Here is a 23,715-nt window from a genome sequence, read left to right on the forward strand (position 1 = left end):
TTTTAATGTTTTATATGATGTGTCATTCAGTGAGACATGCAAATCCATAAGGTCTCATTCATAGGGGGAAGTGTACAAATTTATGCACACAGGGTCTCAGGTACACCTTTAATCCCGCTAACCAGCCAAGGACATGGATGCCGGTCCCGTCCTACCAAACCCCTCCGGAAGGGACAGTGTATCTGAGGATCTTATGGGATTGGCGCTCTGCTATTATGCCGGAATTTATGAACAATCTGGATCTTGTTCCCTCAGTTGTCCCCTTGAATCCTTGGACTGTGGGCCTAAAGGGCTCGCAAAATGTTCGAACAAGGATGTCAATCGATTAAAACTGACTGGATTTCACATTCAGAAAAGGACTCTTGGTGTATTACACCCCTGTGCACAGCAAAACAACCCCTGCAAAAAGTGTTGTGACATTAGTCAACAGTGGATATGTCTCAAAGGACTTTATTATTTGTGTATCACAAGTGTGTTTTTAATGTTTCATCAATGATTTAATGATCTTCATTTTTCACATGAAGACAGAATTGCTTTTTTGCCTGGATTTATGAGCAAGATCAAATTGACTCAAGTTGAACATATTTCCTTTCTCTTCTTGTAATGTTGTTAAAGGGAAATAATGATCTGAACAGTTGGAATGAATCTAAACAATTATTTGAGTTTGGGGGAGACTGTGCTTGTATGATCACAATACAATTCATTTTTTGTGTGTATGTACAGGAGTTAAATGCTCCTTAGCAATTAAACCATTAGACAACACATTTGAAGGTGATTTCTGAACATTATCTTTACAAGATTCATTATAATTCATTTAGCACTATTTATATTGGTAAAAATATATATTCAATCAAAAGACCTTGGACGTTATATGTTTTGAACAATTGGTCAACTGTTTCACTGCAAAATTCCATACGTGATTACTACTTGAAAGGAAGGTGAGACTGGTCTATTAATTTGTCAAAGCTTAAATGTCAGTAAGTCTAAATGTTACTGTTTGCCTTTTGTTTCTAGATACCGTTGTGCTGCTTGAAGTGTGTCCTCTAAATCTTTGTATTTCGCCAGTTCGCAGGCCTCCTGTAGTCTGGCCCAGCGATAGTCCCGGTGCTCATCGGACAGAATGACCCTCGTGTTTGGGTCACGGAGTTCTGCCAACCAGTAGAGGACCTCTTTGTCTTTTCCCCGTACCTGATAATGCAACTTCTGCAGGAAGCCATCTACCTTACACAGCTGATCTTCACTCAAACCAGCTTCCTCCTGCGTTTCTCTCAAGGCGGTGGTTATATCGTCCTCTCCGGGGTCAACGTGACCTTACGAGACATAAGAAAAGTCCAAGTCACTACACAATCTTACATTAGTAGAAACCACTCTGTAGAATTCATGGAAACTGCAAAATCATCATGCTGAATTGGTACCACTCAGGAACGAAAGAGTAGTTATATCAGTCTAACTACAAATAGACTCAAAAGAATGTTGGGAATAGTATGCGATTATGTATTTTGTGATGCTCACCTTTGGGTGGTGTCCAGTGGTGTTCCCCATAGGAGGTCTGCAGCAGTAAAAACTCGATATTATCTGGTGGAGGGTGTTGTACCAAACGACGAAAAATGATAAATCCACACGCCCGCAGTGCCATAACCTGACAACACAAACACAATATATATATATATATTGCAGTTTTATCACAGAACAGGTTTCATTGTTATTTTTAGTGTCGTATAACGTTACAAGAAGAAAGTGTTAGTGAAAAATACTTTAAAGATAACTTGCAAGTGAAATACAAATTGTGGATAGGAAATCACTATATGCAGATAAACCGCAATTACACCAAGGGTCGCTTCCAGACAAGTTGGTTTAACGTTAGCCATTCAGTAGCTACGTAGCTACGTTTAAAGCTTTAGACTGCTAAAATTATTGCACTTACGTCTGTCTGGCTGTGATTAAACGATCCTTTTTGTTTACGACAGGTGCGACCTAACTTGACTCATGAATGACCTGATGGCACAAGAAAAGAGCCCAATTTCTATGGAGTTAGTTTCGATTTCTGAAGGCGCAGCTGCGTAATTGCTGCGTTGGGTTGATGCTTAAGAGTACATCGTTTGAATCGCTCCCTGATTTTTCTGAAGGCGCAGCTGCGTAATTGCTGCGTTGAGATGATGCTCAAGGGCACATAGAGTGACTCGCTTCCTGATTGGCTCCACCAGTCGTAGTGAGTTTGACTAAAAGTAATCTAGACGCTTTATTTATTTATTTATTAAAAGTAGTAACATATTTTAATGTGTGCTTTCATGGTTTTTATTTGCAAAAATAAAAGGTTTGAACGAAAAAATAATTTGAAATTATTTAAATAATTGGCCAACATATGGGAAATTAAAACTATAAGCAACTCAAAATAGTGCTTCATTTATTTTATATTCTTAAATTCATATATATCACAAAAATACTCTGACAGTTAATGTTGGGTCAGTACGTTCTTTGTTTAAATGAAAGATACTGTTAAACACACGTAAAAGGCCCAGATCTGCTAGTGTGATAGGTCTGAACGTCCCACCCGGTGGGCCTGAGATAACGGGACTCTTCAGATTAGAAGCAACCTAAAACACCATGACGCACATTTGTAAAAGTTTATTCACATTCACTGCAGGAGCACCGACGGGTCATTCAAAGGTAACTCTGTTTAAATTACTTGCTCGCGGTTATTAGGTTCAGAAAAGGCCGGGGGGAATAAAACAAAACCGGTATGATTATAGGTTTAACCATGTAGTGGAAAAACTACAGGATCAGTTTGCTTATTATGAAGAAAAAAATATGTATAATTAACCGTCATATTCGTTAAACTTTGTGTTTTCATAGAAGAGGCACAAACAAAGCCGGACCAATTCCATGGATGAAAGAAAGTCCTCTCGTATGTATTTTATTGGCAAGAAAGAAGATCTCATTCAGGCAAAGAGAACGAGTGTGACCCTGGACGGAAGAGATATACTCATTGTATACCATCAGAGAGTTTTCTATGCAATGGACCTGCAATGTTACCGTGAGTAGCATAAAAAGCATATTTTTGGTTGCCATTTGCAATGCCATTTTTACGTTATCCCCTCTACCTTTGCGTAGTGACTCTGTGTAACCTCTAGAGGGAGACTAAGCACACTGATCTTAGTAATATTGCAATTAAATATGTACACAGAGTACAGTAATACAACAGGCATACACATCTACAACTGGTCAGTTGCTCAGGTCAGCTTGTTAAATGTTTGCTTATGACACTTTTCCCCCCAACAGATGCTGGCAGTACTTTGTTGAATGGAGATATTGAGGTAAATATCATTATGATCATGATAATTTTAGCTGTTCACCATTTAAACCATTACAAAAGTATATTATGTACTGTGTTTTGTGTCTTAGCCCTGTAGGATGTAGAGATGTAGAGACCATTATGGTTTGCATTAAAACCTGTACAATTCCCATTAATATCATAATAAATCCATTAGAATTTGTGTAATGATTTCTATTGTTTTTTTAGCTGGGTTGACACGGATTGTTACCTCTCACGTAAACTCTGACCATTTAATGTTTCATGCGCAGGAAATCAGCAACAAGCTCTGCCTTGTATGTCCAAAGCACAAGTATAAGATCACTCTGGCGGAAGGTGAGGGGTTATACAGGGTCAGCAACCTTGCAGAAAAAGTCCCTACCCGGCTGTGGTATTCCAAAGGCGTCAAACAGAGAGTGCACAAAGTGACTGAAGTGGACGAAGACATTTTTGTGACGTTGTCCGATTGCCCGGGGTGGATTGAGTCCGACTATTATCAGACTGAGAAAGGCAGGGAAGAACTTAGTAAAGCACAGGAGTTGGATAGCGAACCAGATCCTGATGCAGATGAAGACTAGTTTAGTTTAGGCAGTATCTATGAGATCATAAGGGAACTGCATCTATAGGATTGATGACTTCAGAGTCATGAAAACAGTGCGATATGATATCATGAATCAAAATAATGCGATGCTCCCCTATTTTGTAAGTATCAAGATTTTACGCACACTCAGTACAATGAGTCATTGTAATGCTAATGATTTTTGTACACACATTTTCACCCTGAAAACACATTTGCAGGCTGAAAATAAATGCGCATCTGACATTGGACTGTGAGCGTATACAAGAGGTACATTAGTTTTGTTTTTGTCATTAGCAAATGTTCATTTGTAAGTACCAGTGTCTCCATTGTAATATAATAAAAGGCATTCAAAACAATTTTAGAGATAAATCAACAATATCCTTCTTTGATATTATATTATACATTTTGATACTGTAAACATTTTTTCTGACCGAAGTATTTCAAAGGTGAGAATTATACATTAAAGCAGGGATTTTAAAGTTTGACTTTGAATTTTGATGTCAATTCCACTATTGCACACACATATATTACACAAAGTATTTACATCAAAAGTAACTGTAAATGACTGAAAAAATTTGAGTAAGTAGTAAGGGGAAAGTAATTAAATTACAGTAACTAATTACTTAGTAACTAGTTTAAATGACTCACCAATTTAGCTCTTAGCATAAAGTAAATATTTACCTTCAGGTTTAATTATTCACAACAACATTAAACATAAAGATATCTAAAGTTAAAGACAATATCCATCAGCTTCAACAGAGCGGTGGAATAGAAGAAGGCCAAAATTTAAACTGTCCCGGCATACATCATATTTATTTCTCATATGTGACCCTGGACAACAAAACCATATGGAAACTGAGATGTTTACATCATCTTAAAGCTGAATGATCAAGCTTTCTATTGATGTATGGGTTGTTAGGATAGGACAACATCTGGCCGAGATACAACCGTTTAAAACTCTGGAATCTAAGGGTGCAAATAAAATCTAAATATTGAGAAAATTGCCTTTGAAGTTGTTAATGAGAGGCACTGTAGCGGGCCATCCACTCACAAAAATAAAGTTTTTATATATTTAAGGTAGGAAATGTGCAAAATATCTTCATGGAACATGATCTTTGCTTAATATCCTAATGATTTTTGGCATAAAAGACCCTGTTTTGTGATCCAGGGTCACATATAGTAAATTTAATGTTTGGCTTTCGTGTGCCAGGACGTCCCACACAACTGTGTAATTAAGTGACGGCTATCGCTGGGATGATTGTTAAAGACAGCACAGTCGATATTGTCTAATTATCTCTCAGCTGACACCTGAGAATGCCAGACAGGCCCCGGTGGAGATCAACTCCAGACAATGAACCAAGCAATTCTGCCCACCTCTGCCACAAATCTGGGTCTCTCCTAAAAACGCTTTGTAGACGTCTGACTGCAGCAAAAGACTGACGTTTTTTGAATCTGCCCAAGATTATATGACCAAGTGGCATAAAATGTCAATGGATCAGAGCCCACTTTGCAGAGAAACGATCCATGAGATTCGTTCAATTCTGCGTTGCTTAAAGTGATCAGGTGCGATGCAAAGCTTTTTTTTCACATGATCCGGTTCGCTGGTGTAGCCTATTGTTTTTCTTCTGTAGTGTTTCTGAGGCTTGTAATTGTTAAGTGGCTTTGAATAAAAGTGTCTGCCCCATGCATACATGCACTTTTGTTTTGCAATAGTTTTGAAGAAGTTTTGTTGTGCAAAGCAGAATTTTTATGGACCCAGAGATCGCCACAATATTTGAATGATGATTCCATAGTTTGCATTGGTTTAAAAGGTTTGGCCAAGCAGCGGTATGCAGACCAAGTATGATTTTTAATGATCTAGAATTATTGATTATGAATCTAATTACTTTAGCGCAGAAGTTTTAATAGATTCAAAAGGGGGTCTTTAGTGCATGCTAGTTGTTAATAACCCAGCATGTATGGAGACAAGTAAAAAGTCAAAAATCTCTCTAAAATGTTTTCCTTAAACCAGGCCTCTTGTTGTTTAGTGGCTCTGAATGTACGATTACTCCATTACGCAACATTGAATAATGCGTCTAGTTTATTTATGATAAAATCTTACGTTTCCCCACTGAGGGGTTGTGATCTCTGGGTCAAGAATGTGCATGAGGGCCACATGATAACTCATTTGGGTAGAAATAATTTGACCTATAGTAACCCAATCTGCCCTTCTGGAACAACTGTTCTTAATGGTGCACTCATCATTCCAGACTTAAAATAGTATATAAACAAGCAATGCAAAGTCAAGCAATTAAAGAGGTGCATGTAAAATTATTCATTTTAAAATTACTGCATTTAGTCTGTTGATAGTTCACCATACTATGCAGCTTGATTTCTGTAGACTAAAATCAGATTGAATATGGATCTGTAACTCCATATGTACATCTCCATATGTACACATATTTCCATATCCCAGAAATCTGTAATCTGATGCAAATCTCTTCCTTGCAATAGAAGTTGACCTGTTTGGATAACAATCTTGTTATGAATTAAAATAATCCCTTCTGGAGACCGGGACAGCATACTGATGGAAAGAAAGTGGAATAGACGCTTTGATCCCATGCAGCTCAGGGGAGATGATGCTATTTTGGTGATCTCAGAAGGCGATCTGAAGGGTGCTGAGATGTTCTCATAGCAAACAAGGAATATTGAAACATGGACTGCACTGCACCTCCCTAAATATAGAAATGCCATGATTTGTTGCAATAAAACATATTGGGGTAGAATTGATATACAAGTCTAAATAATACTACTCCATTTACCAGAGGGGGTAACAACAAAATATTTTTATTTTTGCAGATTAGGTTATAGGGTTAAATGCTTTTTTTAAACAACATGACACATCAACACATTGCCTCAGTAAAATTGACTTAATATAAACATAAACATATTGCATTTTGCTTGGGAGACAGTCTGAATAGAATCAATACGAATGTTGGAAATCTAAATACGACAATGCACCAACTGATACAGGGAGTCTAATCATTTTCATTAGGGGATATCAGGGGGTTCTTGTCTATTAGAGTTGCAACCCTCACAGACATTCTAGTGGATTTAATGGTTAGAATTGCATGGTTTCATTGGAAACTGATGGTTCATATTTGGAAGCCATCAGTTGTTTCAGCAGGGAAGCCTTTAATAGAAATCCAGTGCCCTTTAACATAAAGCTGAGCACATCGTACAGTTTGTATGGGATCAGTAAACACGTCCCACACGCGTCATGCAGTAGTGTCCATGCAGGATCTCGCCACATAAGCAGCAGCAGGTCTCTGTTCTGCTATGGCGTTTGATGGATATCGTGTCTGGAATAACAGCCGAAGCTCTTAAATCTTGGATTAATGACTGAAAGTACCATTGCTTTATACAGACAAGAAAGCACAGAAGCCCGTGTGCGCAGCCTGTGTGCGTGGCGTGGAAAGCAAGTGTCCACGTCCGTCCGACCGTTTGCTGAGTCAGGACGCATCAAGTCAGGCTCGCCTTCGTGTTGTTCTGTATATAGGCTATTCTCTCCACTTTCCTCTATATTCTTATCTCACTGACCCATGAGCTTTGGCGTTGCGCTCAATTGACGTCTGGTTTCTGAGCACATATCGCGCCATGCGTCCCGGGATTGACATCAGTGTTTTTTCACGGAGTATGAAGTTGTTCCCTTTGTAGCGCAGGATCCACTCGATCATTTCTGGCGCGTTCTCGGTATTTACGGTTGGACCATTGCGCACCTGGCGCTCTCTCTACAGCGGTTGTTTCATGAATGGACGGGGCTGGTTTTTCGCTTCGCTGAGGGATTATACCGTGTCCGACCTTCATTGCGGAAAAAACACTGTCGCGGACTGATGCGAAAGCCCGCCGCTGAAGTACGTGCTCCCCGAGCGTTGATCCTGTTGTGATCATGTAAGTATGCATATGGTTTTTGTTTTGACAGTCCTGACGTTTACTGAAGCCCCTATGGCGCAAAAATGACACTTATGCTACAGTATCATGGCATTATATTTGAATGCACTATATTGTGCGACATGTGCGTTCCTATTGTACATAAATATATATTTAATTTACAAAAAATATACATAGACAAAAAAGGTCAGCAAATAGACAGTATTATAGACAGTTATAATGTAAATGCAAAAATCAGCACAATCTTTTATTGTGCATTGACATGTGCATTGCTAATATATATAAATATACAGTATATATTTAATATACAGACTACATATATATAGACAGAAAAGAGCAGCATAGACAGTAATAGATGTTCAAATTTAATATATGCAAATATCTATCTAGAGACTGTTATTGTGCATTGACATGTGCATTCATAAATAGCCTAATAATAATATATTGCTTGTAGATTGTGTTATAAATATAAGACACCGTCGACATTTGCATGCGTAAAAACTCTCTTTCTCTTTTTTTACTCTCTGTAAAAAAAGTCTAAATTGTATTACATAATATACATAACATATTACATAAAGTAGCCTACTAACATATTTTCAGTATTTGAAATGTCATAATTGTGACTGTTATTCATGCGACACAATACAACTGTTATGTGACAAAAAAAGTTAATCATGAGATCATCGAGGACTCGATGTGCTGTGAGCCGGGATGACATCTTGCATAAAGACAAACATTTGGATTGTAACGTAAAAGCCTGAAGTCTCTCTGACATAAGTGTGCACTGTGCAACTATGTATTTGTAGGTCTTTACACATTGTGGCCCTGGGTAGCGAGTGCCCTGGGGGTGGGGGCGTTGGGCCTGGGGAGGAGACCACTGGGCAGGTGCAAGGTGGCTTGCTATGGAGTTACCTGGGCCATGGAGCTCGGGAACTGGATCCGAACTCTGCGACGCCATCTAGGCATCCCCTCAACCCTGCGTTTATGGAGTACCAGTCTAGAGTGCTTGGGGATGTTAAAGTGATGGTGCAAGATTGCCCTAGCTGGGTAAGTACAATGGTTATTAAAGAGATAATTCGCCCAAAAATGTACTCGCCTTCTAGTTGTTCCAAAGCTGTATTCATTTCTTTGTTCTGATGAACACAGAGAAAGATTGGCTACCATAGTAGGAAAAAATACAATGGTAGTCAAAAGTGCCCCAGAACTGTTTGCTGTCCTACAGTCTTCAAAATGTCTTCTTTTGTGTTGAACAGAACAACAACAAAAAAAGATGAAGTAATTTTTCCTACTATGGGAGTCAAATATCCAAATATCTTTCTCTGTGCTCATCAGAACAAAGAAATTTATACAGATTTGGAACAACTCGAAGGTGAGTAAATGATCACAGAATTTTCATTTTTGGTTGAAGTATCCTTTTAAATGATGGGACATAAATGTGGGATTAGAAGAGTTATGGGTTTTTATATGCTCCTGATTGGGGGATTATAAAAAACAGCAATCTTATTGGTTGAACAGATGCTTGGCTTCTATAAGAAATACACTCATAAATATTATTTTATCCTCATTCTTTTCTGTTAGGATCTTTTGGACAGTGATTGGGCGAGCGTGCGAAGTATTCTGGAGCAGGCTGACATTGTGGTCATTAAGTACTCTGTGAACGATAAACTGGCCTTTCAGCATGTCCGAAATGGTTACGCCCCGAGACTCCGCCCACTTCTCCACCACTGGGGCGTGCCTGTGATTCTTGTAGCTGTGGGGGCAAGGCTAAATGGTGAGATATGATTGACAGCTCCCATGTCGTGACTGATAAGTTCATGAGTCACATTTCGTGAGTATTATAAAGTTTAAAAAAATGAAAAATGATTGTCATGCACTTTTTGCTGTGCTGTAAGATAATGCTTACTGTAGAAACAAATTAACTTATCTTAGTTAATAATTTGCCGATTGTTGTGCTCATGGAATTTCATCTGAAGTCGCAGAATAAATGGAAATCGGTCAAGAATTTAAATGAAAAGGATTATGCATAACATAATCCTAATTATTTACTTTTATTGAAGTATTTGGGTTTTCAAAATACACAATAAACAAAATGCCAAGGGCTGTGAGTGCTTACGTCACACAATAAACCTAGGAACTCAATTCTTTATTCTTGGTAATATGGGATATATGGTTTTAAAGATGTTAAACTATTACTGATCTTCAAATGCACCTGAGCACCTGACTTCAAGGAAATGGAAAAACCAGATCAGGTCAAGATCTTTTGATGTGCAGAGAACTGTTGTTCCTAAGCGTTTGTTGAATATGCTCATAGGTAAACATTTATAGACTCAAAGCACTCAGAACGTGGATTTGGCTCCGGTTGCAGGAAAAGTGCTCACGGTGTGACCTTTGAAATGTATAATTTATCAAAATGTGATTCTATCCCGCCACATCATTTATCTCTGAAGGATAATGGAGGAGAGAAATAAACTGATGGGTTTGAGCCGACTTGTGGAAGGTTTCTGAAGCATTCTGCCTCTGAAGGTACATTTTGAAATGTACAAATAGTTGAAAGATATTTTAAGCAGTGCTTGCCCATAAAAATGATGCTTGGGGAGCTGGAAGCGGGCTGTTAAAGGCAGAATAGGTGATCCTGTCCATAAACATTTTTTGTCATGCTGGTTGGAAATCTCTTATCATCCTGATAGCAATCAAGAAATATAGTGGTCAAATAATATTTTTATAATTATATATCGTCTGTGAAAGGCGTCGGACCAAAAAACGTTCGCCCAATCAAAACGTTCTGGCCGAACGCTGTGACTGGTCATGTGTACATTTTTAGCCAATGTATTTTGCATACCACTGTGCACCCTGTTCACGCAGACATCATACGTCATCAGTGCGCTCACGGCCGATGTGTCAATGTATGGAGAATGGCGGACAATAAGCAAAAATCACACTTTCCTGCGGAACCGACAACAAGTAAATCTACAAAACGAAAGTCAGTTTTTGAAAAAGCAGTGACGAAAAAACGTCTGGATCGTGAAAGAGGAAAAACTCGAATTGACATCGGTTCAGTTTTTACATGATGGAGACAGCTCCGGCAGGCAAAGGGTTTGAAAGACGATACCATGGTTGCTCTCTTTCTTTTGGGCAGGTATGTGTACATGCTTAGAGAAGAATTTAATGGACTTAGTTTGTAATTTGTTGCATGGATTTACTAAATACATTCATGTGTTTGGAGGAGGCGTGGCTTTGGATGGCGAATCGCATAGAGGGTGGGATTATAATTTCAGTGCTAGCAGGCTAAAGTTAGCACCTTTTCAAATCAACCACTTTAAAGGGATAGTTTACAAAAAAAAGAAATCTGTCATCATTTATTTACCCTCTTGTCATATGACTGTGGAACACAAAAGAAGATTTTTTCAGTGGTTTTGTGTCCATACAAAGGAAGTCAATGGAGGCCAGTGTTGTTTGATTACCAACGTTCTTCCAAATATCTTCTATTGTGTTCTGCAGAAGACAGAAAGTCATACAGGTTTGGAATGACATGAAGGTAATAAAAAATGCTGAAGATTCTTTTGGTTGAACTATTCCTGGTTGCTAAGTGGCATGTTGCTATGTTGTTGCTAGGCTGTTGTGGGCAATTGCTCAGGTCAAAAGAGCTCACCACACAAGTCTCTATGATATGACTCGTGTGAGTGCATTTGATTGTCCCCCAAGCTATAATCGAGTCTGATGACTTATAAAAGAACGTCTGACATCTTGAATTTGTATGAGAATTATGCTGTGCTGTATATGGGTAGTTGACAAATAAACAGCATGTGTCCTATGGTGTAAACAGCAAAAATTTCAGTGAAGATAAATCTCTTTTATGCTATTTTATATTATTGATATAAATATTAGTACATTAAAATAGTATATTATTAACAGTTTGTTTAGTTTGTCACACCATAGGACACATGGTACCGTTTATTTGTCAACTACCCATATCCTGTTGCTGAAGGACCCAAGGCGGACAGTGTGTAAACACACAAAACACGTTCCCACATACTCGAGCGGCACATCTCTTTCTGTTTCTCCGGGCGTTTGCCGTACAGTGATTCATACCACATCCTGCTAGTAAGCTAACTATGCCCTTTTTGTTTCCATTCCCTCTCTCTCCATTTAGCTGTCTTTTCTTGCTACTATTTTACTTGCTCTTCTGTTCCCCAAGGCATTCGCCCTTTTGGCCGGGCCAACTTTCCCCAACACACACACACACACACACGCACACACACACACACACACACAGCGTTTCTATCCAGCAATGCTTGCTCTCTCATTCTGTCAATGTCACTCTAATTTCTCTCTCTGTCTTTCTCTCTGTCCGTGTAGCGTGTACACAGACATAGTGATGTTTAAATCTACACTGGTATAAATTTGAGCTGGCATGCATTGTTACGTAATACAAACTCGGATTCCGTTCCTCCATATGTCTGCCTGTTGACACTACTTTGAGTGTTATGTACTCTCTGTCAGTGGAGCTGTTTGCGTGTTTATTTGGCCCCTCGCTCCACAAATGTCATTTGTGCTTTGCGTCAAAAATAAGGAGTACAGTAATATATGTGCATATGCGTATGTCATGTTTATATTCTTGTACAGACGAAGGCCCACCGTGCACATGTCCGCTCTGTGCATCAGACTGGAGCAGCTGTGTACCACACAGTGAAGGACTTCAGTTGTCCAGGGACCTGGGGGCCACTTACCTGGAGCTGCCCTCGCTGAATAACTTCTTTGTCGGTCGATATTTTGGCAGTGTGGTAAGTATCTGTATTGCTTTAGATCAAACATGTGTGCCTGCCAAAAACATAGCCTTGGCCTTGTGGGTTTTATTAAATACATTAGATTTTTATTGAATTATGCTTGCAGCAGCTATCAATAAGAGTCGAGGATGGATTACAGATGGGGCTAACGGGACCAATGTCCTGCGGCATCTGACAGTCAAGGGATAGAAATAAGCCACTGCCAATTGAAATTGATAAAGCGGTCAAGAGTGATGTCCAGCTTTGGAAAATTGACTTTTTTTCCTTTTATTCAAACATAGTATTAAAGATGTATAAAAATGCAGTATTCACATCGCATAGATGTAAACTAAAGCTCAACACTGGGAAGAATTTAAAGAAGCTTGACAAAAAAATATGAGACGAAGCTTATTATACCATAGTCTTTTTGAATTCTCGATTCTGATTGGCTGGAAGGTGTGCATTAAAACCGTTTAATGCACAGGTAGTTCCAGTCAGTTTGAGCAACATTGAAATTAACTGATGAAAAAACTGTCATTCAATTGTCTGATTAAAAATTGCACTGTAAACATCAATAACTTGGCAAATGACCATTGGTTCACACCAAACGAGAACAAAATGTTCGCTATTTTCGTGTGAGTGACGCGATCTGACAAATATTTTCAACCTTCGCGGAAGACAAAAGCGCTGCCCGATTCGCGTCATTCGCACCGCCTGCCATGAGTTCACATCTATACGCGAAAGGCTAGCCTTGGATTAAAATTATTTTAATGCACTTCGCAGAGGTTCTTGGCCTCCACGTCGTGCATTAAAATCCTTTAATACACAGCTAGCTAGCCGTGGATTATCCCTAATTTAAATCAAGGGTCAGGAGAATGGCTACAAAATATTCAACCCGATCTCACACAAATTCATAACTATTTTACGAGGTGGCTTATTCGGTGAATTCGTACGTTGTGAATCGTACAAAAACGTTCAATTACTAGAAAAAAACAATACTAAAGCCGCAACCCTAACCATAACGTCACTGGCACGAAAGCAAATCGTACAAAAATGTACGAATGAGATCTTACGAATTCATACGAATTAGCCAAAATTAGCTACATTGTAAAATAGTTACGTTTTTGGTGCGAGATTGTGTTGAAAATTACTACATGAGGATTCAACTAATATTAACTAAAAATCATAAAATATGGAGATGCAAATATCCCCCAAAACTACTGTAGATGGACAAACACCACGAGAAAGTGTTATTTAAATGTTTGTCTGTTCATCTTTGTGTAGTTGGAATACTTCATGATTCAGTGTCTGAAGCAGAAAGCCAAAGAACGTCCAGACAAACGACGGGGTCACAGGTTCACCGAGCCCCGCCCCCCTCATTTGGACCAGCCAGGTTAGTAGCTGATGAGAATCTGTCTTTTTATTGTGTACATCACGCATTTAGTGTTTGCATTTGTAGTTGTTTCACCCTGACATTTCCCTTCACACCTGCGCTTTTTTAGATCTAAAAATATCTCCTAATATCTTGTACTTGCAATCTTTTCTTAATGTCTGCAGAGCTTTTAAGCTGCACGGTGTGCCCAGAATGCCACTTTTCATTAGTAACCAAAAGGCTCGTGTGGCGTTCGGATGGTTTTGGTGAAGAAAAGAAAGCTTAGGAGCGTTCAACTCGAGATGAACTTTAAGCTTTAAGCTCTAACACTGAGAAAGAGAAGCCAAAAGCATCCTGTAGTTTGTTGGTTTGGCTCCAGCACCACTTAGACTCTTTTTATAGAGCGCAGGCCATAAAATATGAAGGGCATTGAATCCTAGGAAACCGTGCCTACAAATGAATGGTCATGGGATGTTTGAAAGTACAGCGGTAATATATCAAAAAACGCCTGTAATACAGACATGATGGAAAAACAATATCTGTTTGTTGCGTCATGTATTGCTTATTAATGTCTGGGGTTACCGTGCCCTCGCGTATTTCTCCTTGTTTGGCGTTTGCTTTCACGTCATTCTTCTGTTTTCTTCTCATCACAGTCGTTTTTCTCAACCTCGATTTCTGTTTCCGCCTTGTTACCGTATTCCTTCCTCATCCGTCTCCTCTGCTTTGCTTGCCTCATCATTCTTTTTCTCAATTCCTTTACACAAACAAATTCCCTACCCATCATCCTATTTTCCTTCGCTCACCTCATTTCTCCTCTCTCTCTCTTTCTTCTGTGCATTTTTTCATCTTCTCTCTCAAATCCTATCCTTGCCTCCTCTAAAAGCTTTAAGTTTGAACATTTTCCTGTGGTGTTCCCCAGCACGTCTTCCGCCGGTGAGAGTAGAGGAATCCAGCTTCTCTCAGGACCTGCAGTGGCTGCTTGAACGCGGTGTTCAGTTTGCCGACGTGGCATTCTATGGTGGGGATTCTGGGAAAGAGCTGGGCTGGGCACACGCCTCCGTGCTGTGTGCCATCAGCCCTTACTTCAGACAGCTGCTGGTGGGACGGCAAGCATGGGAAAGGCCTGTCTCGCGGTGCACCTGTAGGGAGAGAGAAGGCCCCCATTCACTCATGTCCACCTGGGATGTAGGCGTGGATGATCTACCCAGAGCGGACGGGCACCCTTCTGGACACATATCCCGGCTGGTTGTGAAGGACCCGCTGTTGTGTTTATGCCTGTGGGAGACGTTAATGTTTCTTTACAGAGGTGAGACAGTTTGAAGTATTAAAGCTGATGTTGTTCAAGGCAAAGTCTGTCTGGGAAACAGAGCAATTTACAAGAAAGAACAATTATAAATGGGATCTCTGCAATACTTCAAATTTCTCTGTTTGAGAACAAATTGGTACTTGCTTAAAGCAATAGTTGTCACCCAAAATGTTTTTCATCGTTTATTCACCTTCATGTCATATCAAATGTGTATGACTTTTTCCTACAGAGCACTAAGGAATATATTTTGAAGAATGTTGGTAACCAAACAACACTGAACCCCCTTGACCTCCACTGTATGGACACAAAACCACTATGACATTTCTCAAAATATCTTCTTTTGTGCTTCACAGAAGAAAGAGTCATATACTCGATATTGAACAACATGAGGGTGAATAAATGATGACAGAATTCTCATTTTTGAGTGAACTATCCCACTCTTCCGATATGTCAACAATTGTTTAATTTATCTATATTTATTCCATTTTTAAGGAGTAACACCTAAGAAAAAATAATACTTATATGAAACAACTGAGAACTCAAGGTCTCCCAAGCTATAAAAGAGCAATCACTAAGCTATGAAATTTTCCTCCCGGTAGAGTTGCTGTTGGCTTGTCAACGGTGGTAATTATATTGTTTCATGTAAAATCTTGTCAAATATGAAGCGAGATTGGCATTATTGAAAGAAGCAATGCAGCCACAGCTCTGCTAGTTTATGCACTTCAATTGATTTCCACTGCCATTGTCTGCCTTATCGCTACTGACAGCTCCGCAACTGCACCTTCTTTTGTGTGTAAATGGAAGAATTTTTATAGGTCCGCTTCATAATTAAGAGGGGTTTAGTTTGGAGGCTGTGTGCTTGTTTCTCAGGACTGTTTAATTTATGGTTTCACACGTGCCTGTATGACGGCAGTCCACTCTGGGAGACCCTGGAGCTTTCGAGCTGATAACCATGGATGGGAGAACAGAGAGGTCTTTGTGTATGTGTGCTGGCTTGTCTGCTTATGTGTGTGTGTGAGAGAGAGAGACTGTATATGAAGATGCCCAATGAAAGAAGGAGAAACTATATATGTGCTTCTATAGGACTCTGTATGCTGAATGGGTCAGTCTTACAGTTTGCTTAAAAGTAACAAGAAATTACATTTTGCTTTAAGGGATAGTTCACCCAAAAATGAAGATTATGTCATCATTTACTCACCCTCAGATTGTTCCAAAGCTGTAAAAATGTATTTGTTCTAATAAACACAAATGAAGATATCTGGAAGAATGTCAGTAACCTAACAGATCTCATCCCCCATCGACTCCCATAGTATTTATTTTCCCTACTATGGCAGTCAATGGGGGATGAGATCTGTTTGGTTACTGACATTCTTCCAAATATCTTCCTTTGTGTTCAGCAGAATAAAGAAATGAATACAGGTTTGGAACAACCTGAGGGTGAGTAAATGATGACAGAATTTTCATTTTTGGGTGAACTGTTCCTTTAAAGAAACCGAAGCCTGCTTTTAGGACACGAGGCTGTTTCGCAGTGTGACATGACAATAAAGCATATCCTCTATCCCTCTTTCCACTGTACTGAGAAAAAATAAGCATTGTCAAACAGTCATTTGAAAAAGATTACTATAAAATATTAATTTGGTTTAAACTATATTCAAATTATATTGTGATTGTAAAGTTTTTATTCATTAAAATAAAATAAATAAAAACCATTGCAATGCTACTTTAGAAAATTCATTTTTTTCAATTCAAATGAAATTAATACATTTACATTTTGAAATATTGTTAGAATTATTTGTCCTTAAAATAATATAATTTAATTAATATAATAATATTAATATAATTCTTCATTTTAGGGAGAAAGGTGATCTGCACATTGTAATTCTATTCCCATATTAGCCCGACACAACATGCATTCCCCATAAGCCAGCAATATGACCTCTGATGTAAAATAGAGGTGAACTGACCGCAGTGCATCTTAAACAGGTGCTCAGACCTACATTTAACATTCCAAGAAATGGAATGGACATTATAGAGTCATTCATCAGAGTAAAGCTTTGTTCAGAAGGTAAAAAGGTGAGGACAACACTGAGATCACTGAGGAGGTCGTTTCATTCCTGTACTGATATATGATGTGATTTTACGGGGTCATTTTACTCCTGTGTGCCGTTACATTAACAAAAATGATGCCTAGTCTTTTTTGCAGGAACGTGCTCAGACTGCATCTAGACACAGAGTTCATTTTGATGTGACAACGGAAAAAAAAACATTACATAACACCAGTGTATGTTTGTGTTTTTGTCTTTGTTGTCATCAGATGAATGTAATGTCCTATATAGCACAAAAACACGTTATCATTTCTCAGTTTGATTCTGATGGAGGTTAACTGATCTATGTCCCTGAATCATTTTTTGGGGGGGTTATTTGCATTATAGTTTTGTTAGGAGAGAACTCGAAATGATCAAGAGAAGAAATAAGAAACAGAATACACTAGGAACCAGATTCAAGTCTGGTTCATAGTTCTGCACGAGCATCAAAGCTCAACGTGCAAACCGCTAGGCCACAGCTCTGACAACCTTATTTCTAAATCCACCAGCCCTGTATCTCCATTGAGAGGTTGAACTGTTGGTTAAACTGCAGTGAATCCGAGCAGTCAGTTAATGCATGACCAAGCAGGATGTGTTCATGGGTCAGTGCAGTGCATGTTGGTAATGTGTATGTTTTACAGGGGCCTGGGAATGGGAATACCTGGAGGAAGCCTTCGCTGAAAAATTAAAGAACCCTTTGGCAGTGGCCCAGCTGATGGACAGAATACGCTCATTCGTCGGGAGAGAAAAGGTATTTATTTCACAAACGGAGAACCGAATTCGGAGGTTTTGTAGTTAACCTCAAACAATGGCACTGATATTAAGCCCAGAGGCAAAGAAGCCACATTCTTGGAGATACACACCAATCTGTAAGGTCTTAAAGGGATAGTTCACCCAAAAATGAAAATTCTGTCATCATTTACACACCATCTTGCCATTTTAAATCTGTATGACTTTCTTTCTTCTGCAGAACACAATAGAAGATATTTTGAAGAATGTTGGTAACAAACAGCACTGGACCCCATTCACTTCTATTGTATGGACACAAAACCAATGCATGTCAATGGGTGCCAGTCAACGACATTGTTCAAAATATCTTATTTTGTGTTCTGCGGAAAGAAAGAAAGTCATACAGGTTTGAAATGGCAAGAAATACAGTTTTTCGTGAACTGTCTCTTAACTATAACAAAATATAAAAATACATACAATTTATATTGCTCTTTTTATACTGTTGCTTCCCTAACATTAATCGTTTTATTGTTCTCCTCTAAATAAAAGCACTTGCTAAATGCCTCAATTAAATATATTAAAAACTGACACCATTTCTACCTTATTTACTACATTTACTTACAATGTTTGTAAGCTTCTGCCTAAGGAGATGACCTGGTTTCTTAATGAGAAATGTTCACGATACGAACAGCGCTCTTCAGATAAGACTCTTGACTGCAGTGTTGATTCATTCTGGTTTCAGGCCCCCAGGGACACACCCACAGCCCGCTCTCAACAAGGTCCTCTGACACTGGGCAGCCTTTTTAATTCCCCCCTTTACTCTGATGTTATCTTCATGGTGCAAGGCAAGTTTCAATGCCAACCGTGCGTCAGCGTGAATACATGAACACACACATTGATTCACAATGTGCCCATTACAAGCCAAAGGCATGTCTGTATTTAAGATGACCTTGTGTGGATGTGTATCAGAGACATTGGAAGAGCGGTAGACTGAAACATCTTATATCTGTAACACACTGTCTTGCCGTGTATATGATATCACTTTGATCAGATTTTAGTTCTGATTTGAAATGTTTTGGAACGTTATCTTCAACAACAGTTTTAGACGTATAAGCCAAAAAGACTGGAGATATCAGCTTTAGGTCATTATCGTCAGAATGGACGACTGACTGGCCGTAAATGGTTCAGTGAGCTTATGTTGAAAAAAACATGCTGTGCTTCTGCTTCAGGAAGTGTACTGCCAGCACACAGAGCCGTGCTTGTGGCCCGCTGTGATGTCATGGCTGCCATGTTTAGCGGGAAGTACGCGGAGGCACGGAGTCGCGTGGTGCCCATCCACGGAGTCTCCTCAGACACCTTCCTAGCCTTCCTGGAGTACCTCTACACTGACACCTGCTGTCCAGGTGAGAATAGGTTTTTAAAAGCTTTTCATAAACTTTAATTAATGTCATAAGATTAAATAAATTTTGTTTTGGTTGCTGATTGGTCAGTAACAACTATGACACAAAACACTTGTTCGCCCAGCATCAATATTAATCTTGTTAGAAACTTTCTCTTATAGTAGAGTCACTTAGTGAATTTGCTTAATATAATCATGTTAAAATGAAATTTTGTCCTTAATATTTTATTATGGTTCCTAACAAAGTCCTATCAGAGACAGTTTAAAAAGGATGAGTCGGACCAATTGTAGAAAAATGAACGTGAGAGATGAGAATGTGTAACACTGTGGTTATACAAATGGAGATTCTGCTTTTTAATTTAAAGAACCAATCGCATTTTTGACACAGGCATTAGCTGGACCAGCTCTAACAAATTGTTTTAGAGCTTAAATTGAGCGAAAGAAGAAAAATTTATAATATTGTTGTCACAATTTATTGCTCTTCTGCCTTATTGCGTATATGGAACACTTTGCATCATTTCATTTCAAATGCTTTACCTTTTTAAAAATGTCTTTTTGGGGACGATACAGAACAATTTATTTACCATTAGCACAGCAACACAAAATGTAGATTTCAATCACACTGAAAAACAGTGGTTCACATATTTGTTATTAAATAAGGAACGGTTGTGTGAGAGAACGTCAATTTTGTCAATCTTCTACCAAGCTGTTCATAACAAGAACATGAAAGTTCTTTTGTCGTCTGTTTATTTCATGTGTTTTCTGTACTGCAAATGCTAAATGGTACAATTAAACTTGACATTTTTTTTAGAACGGACAGAAAGGCTGACTTTGATTGACAGTGATGCGTGTCTGTGTTCAGCCAGTGTGCTGCAAGCCATGGCAGTGCTCGTCTGCGCAGAAATGTACCAGGTGAAGCGTCTGCAGCACCTGTGCGAGGTGTGCGTCTGCGCGTATCTTCAGAACATGCCCAGTCGAGAGCTAGCATCCACGGGCATTAGTGTGATCCGTTTATTGAAAAGAGCAAAGGTGAGTCTACGCCGCGTCATCAGGGCTCCAATCTATTTCTTTGATTTTGCTTTGAATACTTGACCCTACAATATCCATATAAGACTATTCACCCAGAAGATATTTTGAAGAATGTAGGTAACCAAACCACATTGGCCCCCATTGACTTCCATTGTATGGACACTAAAATCACAGAGATTTCTCAAAATATCTTCTTTTGTGTTCAACAGAAAAAAAGTCATATACAGGTTTTAAATCACATGAGGATGAGTAAATGATGACAGAATGTTTATTTTTGGGTGAACTATCTCCTTAAAATCACATCATTGATTTGATATTTGAACTGGCAAATGACATTTTTACACAGAACTAGTTTACAAATGCAAATAACTTTGTCTCCCTCCTTCACTTCAGTGTCACAATGCTGATCAACTTTACGTCTGGCTCCTCCATTTCATTGCCAATAACTACCTGATCTTCAGCCACAAGCCAGAGTTTCTGGAGTTATCAGGTGAGCCGCCCTCTGACCATCTGGTACGGGTGTTCACATGCATTAGAATGCATGCACACATAATCATTTCTGACTCTTACACAAAAGCCTGTTACAGCACCCTGTACCACTCCTAACAGCTGGTGCCGTAGACAAGCCCATGCAAATCACTGCATAGTTCCTACTGTGAAACACTAAGTGCAAATGTTAGGTCATTCCAGAAATAAATTCAGCATTTTTAAAAACAAATTAGTGCATACTCTTAAAGAGACCGAATACGTTTTTGTTTTTTACTACAAAGAAACAACAGAAAGGTTCTGGATGTTCAAGTTCCAACAAAGCATCTTTCAGAAATCTTTCTTTTTAAGTGTACTGCCCATTAAAAAAACTATTAGTGCAACTAGTGTAAGACAGCAGTGTTTGTGTGCAAATGAATACATCAAGCAAACTGTAAGTTTAACTATTTTACATCAAGTTCAAAATACATAATTTTCCATTTACAATGCGTTATGAAAAAGATTATTATGCCAAGTTACATTATTCAGTCCATATTAAAGCACATTGCAGAGTTGGTTAATGTTGTTTGGACGAAGATTTCTTTTGGACTGAAATTTGTTGGACGGAGATACTACAATGTTCACACAGCGGGGATATATAGGGATATTGTAGCTATGACTTCTTTGTTGTCACGGTGATGTTCTTCAACAGATGAGGAGCGTGAGCAAGTGGAGCGTCTACGCTGGCCTTCCAGAGGTTACCTCCAGGAGCTCAGCGAGTACCAGCAACGCAGACGACAAATCCGCAAGTCTCGCTGCAACATCATGTGACCCCTTCCTCACCCCCTGTCGACCAGAAGAGCGAGCGAAAACAAAGAAACTGGTGTCACAATTGCATTCAGGATGAGAGAGACTCGTGTTTGACTTCTGGGTCGAAGGGGGATTTTGATGTACTTTATTTACTTGAACTTTGACCTCTGACCCTGTGACATAAAGCGGATTCATTCTCACCGGACTGAGAGAAGCCCATGGCTGGGAATGTGATGTCATGTAGGGCCTTATGACACAGCTATGGCAAAACACTGTCATTCGTTGTGGAAAATACTGTATCTGTATCATCTGTAGGACCACGGCCATCAATTACGCCTGGTTGGTGCAATGAACTTTCTTAAAGATGATTAAACCCCAAAGTGTTAAACAGGGTAGGGTCAAGCTTATACTCTCCAGAGATACTGTAGATATCATACTATCATGGTCAACCGTGGTGTTTCATGGTGAGATAATTTCTTCCATTCATATCAGTGGTTACTCTTGCAATATAACTTGAATGACACTTCAAGTGTTTATTTTTCCCCATGAGATTATCATTTAAATTTTATGCAGCTATTTTTGTAACATGTACATCTGAGATTTTTATTTCAAGACAAAATGTGTTAAGTACGCATCCAGCATGGGGATCGCCACGTAGTGCAGTTGGTCTGGTAAACATAGAGCCTGTTCTGGCTGTCTTTAGTCTAGTTTAGTTATGTTGACTCATATCATGCTGAATAAAGACATTTTAGAAGGATGTGGGTTTATTTCGACAATCTCTGTGAATCTCAACCACAGTGTGTTTTGTAATGTCGGCCATTCGGTGAATACATTTCAATTACATTACTTCATGGTGATAAAAAGTATCGATTCATGTTGTTTTGGATCAAAAAGCATACTTTTGCACTTGTCAGACTGACAAAATTAGTTCAAAATCACTGGTGTAAATAATAAGTTGTTTCATAAGTCAGAAACATACCCTTATTGCAAAGCTCCGATTGCTTGCAACATGCCCTCCAGCTGTCCAGAGTTGTGAAGACCCTCAACGTCACTTCCTCCTCCAATACACTTCTCTCCAATGAAGACTCGAGGAACCTACAAATAACGGATTGAGAAAAAAATAAACGTCATAATTTAGAACGGCAAATGAGAAAAGCATGAACAAAAAAGCTAGTTAACATTGTTCCTGTAGCTCAGTTGCATTTACAGCGCAGAGACATATAGAAATATGTTTACCTTAAATTCACTTTGGATAAAAACATGTGCCAAATGTATCAATGTAAATTTTTGTTCATTTTAAAAGCTCTCAATAACATAGTAAATGTGCAGGTCAGTTTATGCCACATATAATATACTGTAGTAGTAGGCCTATAGTAAGTATCCTATTTTATAAAAGCAAACTACTACGGTTTGAAAATACTATAGTAAATACTACAGTATTTTTCCTGTAGGATAAATAAGTGTTCGCCGTTTTTATTTGCATTTAAAAGGCATAGACTCGTTTATAAGTTCATAGTTTCCCATTGGAGTGAATGTTAGCATTATACATTAATCCAGTAATGTACGTGGTATATAAATTATTCAAAACATTGTAATTTGCTCACAGTTCGCGCATTAGTGATCTGTTGCAGATAATCTTGTATGCTGCTCATGTCGCTCCGTCCGTTTATGTCGACGAACTCCAGCCGCCCTCCTTTGAATTTATACTTTGACAAAACATCTTTCGCGAGCACACAGAAAGAACATGACGGCTTCAAAAACACGACAACTTTGTCTCCCTTAATTTGCGCCTTAACAAATTCTGCCATTTCTGCGTTTCTCCAGACTGCACGCGTCTAACTGAAACGTAATTTCCAGTTATTCGTTAAATAAAAGGCGGAAATGTTTTTTTTTTTCGCTTCCTCTGTTGTTGAATACAACAAAGGCGTGTTTGACTTC

General features: G+C 38.9%; 4 protein-coding genes across 6 annotated transcripts; 2 read left to right on the forward strand and 2 right to left on the reverse strand.

Annotated features, from left to right (window-relative positions):
- Positions 1-989: 989 nt before the first annotated feature.
- Positions 990-2,092, reverse strand: nudt2 (nudix (nucleoside diphosphate linked moiety X)-type motif 2). Its single transcript, XM_057360705.1, has 3 exons — positions 1,925-2,092; positions 1,513-1,639; positions 990-1,310 (listed from the first exon to the last, which is right to left on the reverse strand). Exons 2-3 carry the CDS (start codon positions 1,634-1,636, stop codon positions 991-993), a joined length of 444 nt encoding a protein of 147 aa, XP_057216688.1. The 5' UTR covers positions 1,637-1,639; positions 1,925-2,092; the 3' UTR covers position 990.
- Positions 2,093-2,563: 471 nt separating this feature from the next.
- rfesd (Rieske (Fe-S) domain containing) lies at positions 2,564-4,229 on the forward strand. 2 transcript variants are annotated; one of them, XM_057360832.1, is made up of 4 exons: positions 2,564-2,667; positions 2,854-3,034; positions 3,280-3,314; positions 3,583-4,229. In XM_057360832.1, the coding sequence occupies exons 1-4, from the start codon at positions 2,605-2,607 to the stop codon at positions 3,886-3,888; spliced, it is 585 nt and encodes a 194-aa protein (XP_057216815.1). In that variant the 5' UTR covers positions 2,564-2,604; the 3' UTR covers positions 3,889-4,229. The 2 variants fall into 2 exon arrangements, with proteins under 2 accessions (XP_057216815.1, XP_057216816.1); XM_057360833.1 differs by lacking the exon at positions 2,564-2,667 and adding an exon at positions 2,672-2,738.
- Positions 4,230-7,167: 2,938 nt separating this feature from the next.
- rhobtb3 (Rho related BTB domain containing 3) lies at positions 7,168-21,812 on the forward strand. 2 transcript variants are annotated; one of them, XM_057360576.1, is made up of 11 exons: positions 7,168-7,820; positions 8,627-8,867; positions 9,399-9,591; positions 12,444-12,601; positions 13,868-13,976; positions 14,875-15,261; positions 17,987-18,096; positions 18,817-18,923; positions 19,308-19,477; positions 20,285-20,502; positions 20,896-21,812. In XM_057360576.1, coding segments are annotated over exons 1-11 (1,908 nt in total). In that variant the 5' UTR covers positions 7,168-7,818; the 3' UTR covers positions 21,109-21,812. The 2 variants fall into 2 exon arrangements, with proteins under 2 accessions (XP_057216559.1, XP_057216560.1); XM_057360577.1 differs by having other exon boundaries at positions 20,336-20,502.
- A 946-nt stretch (positions 21,813-22,758) lies between these two features.
- On the reverse strand, positions 22,759-23,585 carry glrx (glutaredoxin (thioltransferase)). Its single transcript, XM_057359762.1, has 2 exons — positions 23,382-23,585; positions 22,759-22,872 (listed from the first exon to the last, which is right to left on the reverse strand). Exons 1-2 carry the CDS (start codon positions 23,583-23,585, stop codon positions 22,759-22,761), a joined length of 318 nt encoding a protein of 105 aa, XP_057215745.1.
- Between the last annotated feature and the right edge of the window lie 130 nt (positions 23,586-23,715).

This window comes from Triplophysa rosa, linkage group LG19 (genome assembly GCF_024868665.1).
Source record: "Triplophysa rosa linkage group LG19, Trosa_1v2, whole genome shotgun sequence".
Taxonomy (NCBI): Eukaryota; Metazoa; Chordata; class Actinopteri; order Cypriniformes; family Nemacheilidae; genus Triplophysa; species Triplophysa rosa.

Excerpts from the sequence above, each read along its gene's own strand:
- glrx (XM_057359762.1), bottom strand. The coding sequence starts at position 23,585 with ATGGCAGAATTTGTTAAGGCGCAAATTAAGGGAGACAAAGTTGTCGTG. Across the intron at positions 22,873-23,381 it reads AGATCACTAATGCGCGAACT|GTTCCTCGAGTCTTCATTGG; the intron begins GTGAGCAAATTA and ends CGTTATTTGTAG.
- rfesd (XM_057360832.1), top strand. The coding sequence starts at position 2,605 with ATGACGCACATTTGTAAAAGTTTATTCACATTCACTGCAGGAGCACCG. Across the intron at positions 2,668-2,853 it reads CACCGACGGGTCATTCAAAG|AAGAGGCACAAACAAAGCCG; the intron begins GTAACTCTGTTT and ends GTGTTTTCATAG. Across the intron at positions 3,035-3,279 it reads AATGGACCTGCAATGTTACC|ATGCTGGCAGTACTTTGTTG; the intron begins GTGAGTAGCATA and ends TCCCCCCAACAG.
- rhobtb3 (XM_057360576.1), top strand. Across the intron at positions 8,868-9,398 it reads TGCAAGATTGCCCTAGCTGG|GATCTTTTGGACAGTGATTG; the intron begins GTAAGTACAATG and ends CTTTTCTGTTAG. Across the intron at positions 15,262-17,986 it reads GTTAATGTTTCTTTACAGAG|GGGCCTGGGAATGGGAATAC; the intron begins GTGAGACAGTTT and ends TATGTTTTACAG.
- nudt2 (XM_057360705.1), bottom strand. The coding sequence starts at position 1,636 with ATGGCACTGCGGGCGTGTGGATTTATCATTTTTCGTCGTTTGGTACAA. Across the intron at positions 1,311-1,512 it reads CCACTGGACACCACCCAAAG|GTCACGTTGACCCCGGAGAG; the intron begins GTGAGCATCACA and ends ATGTCTCGTAAG.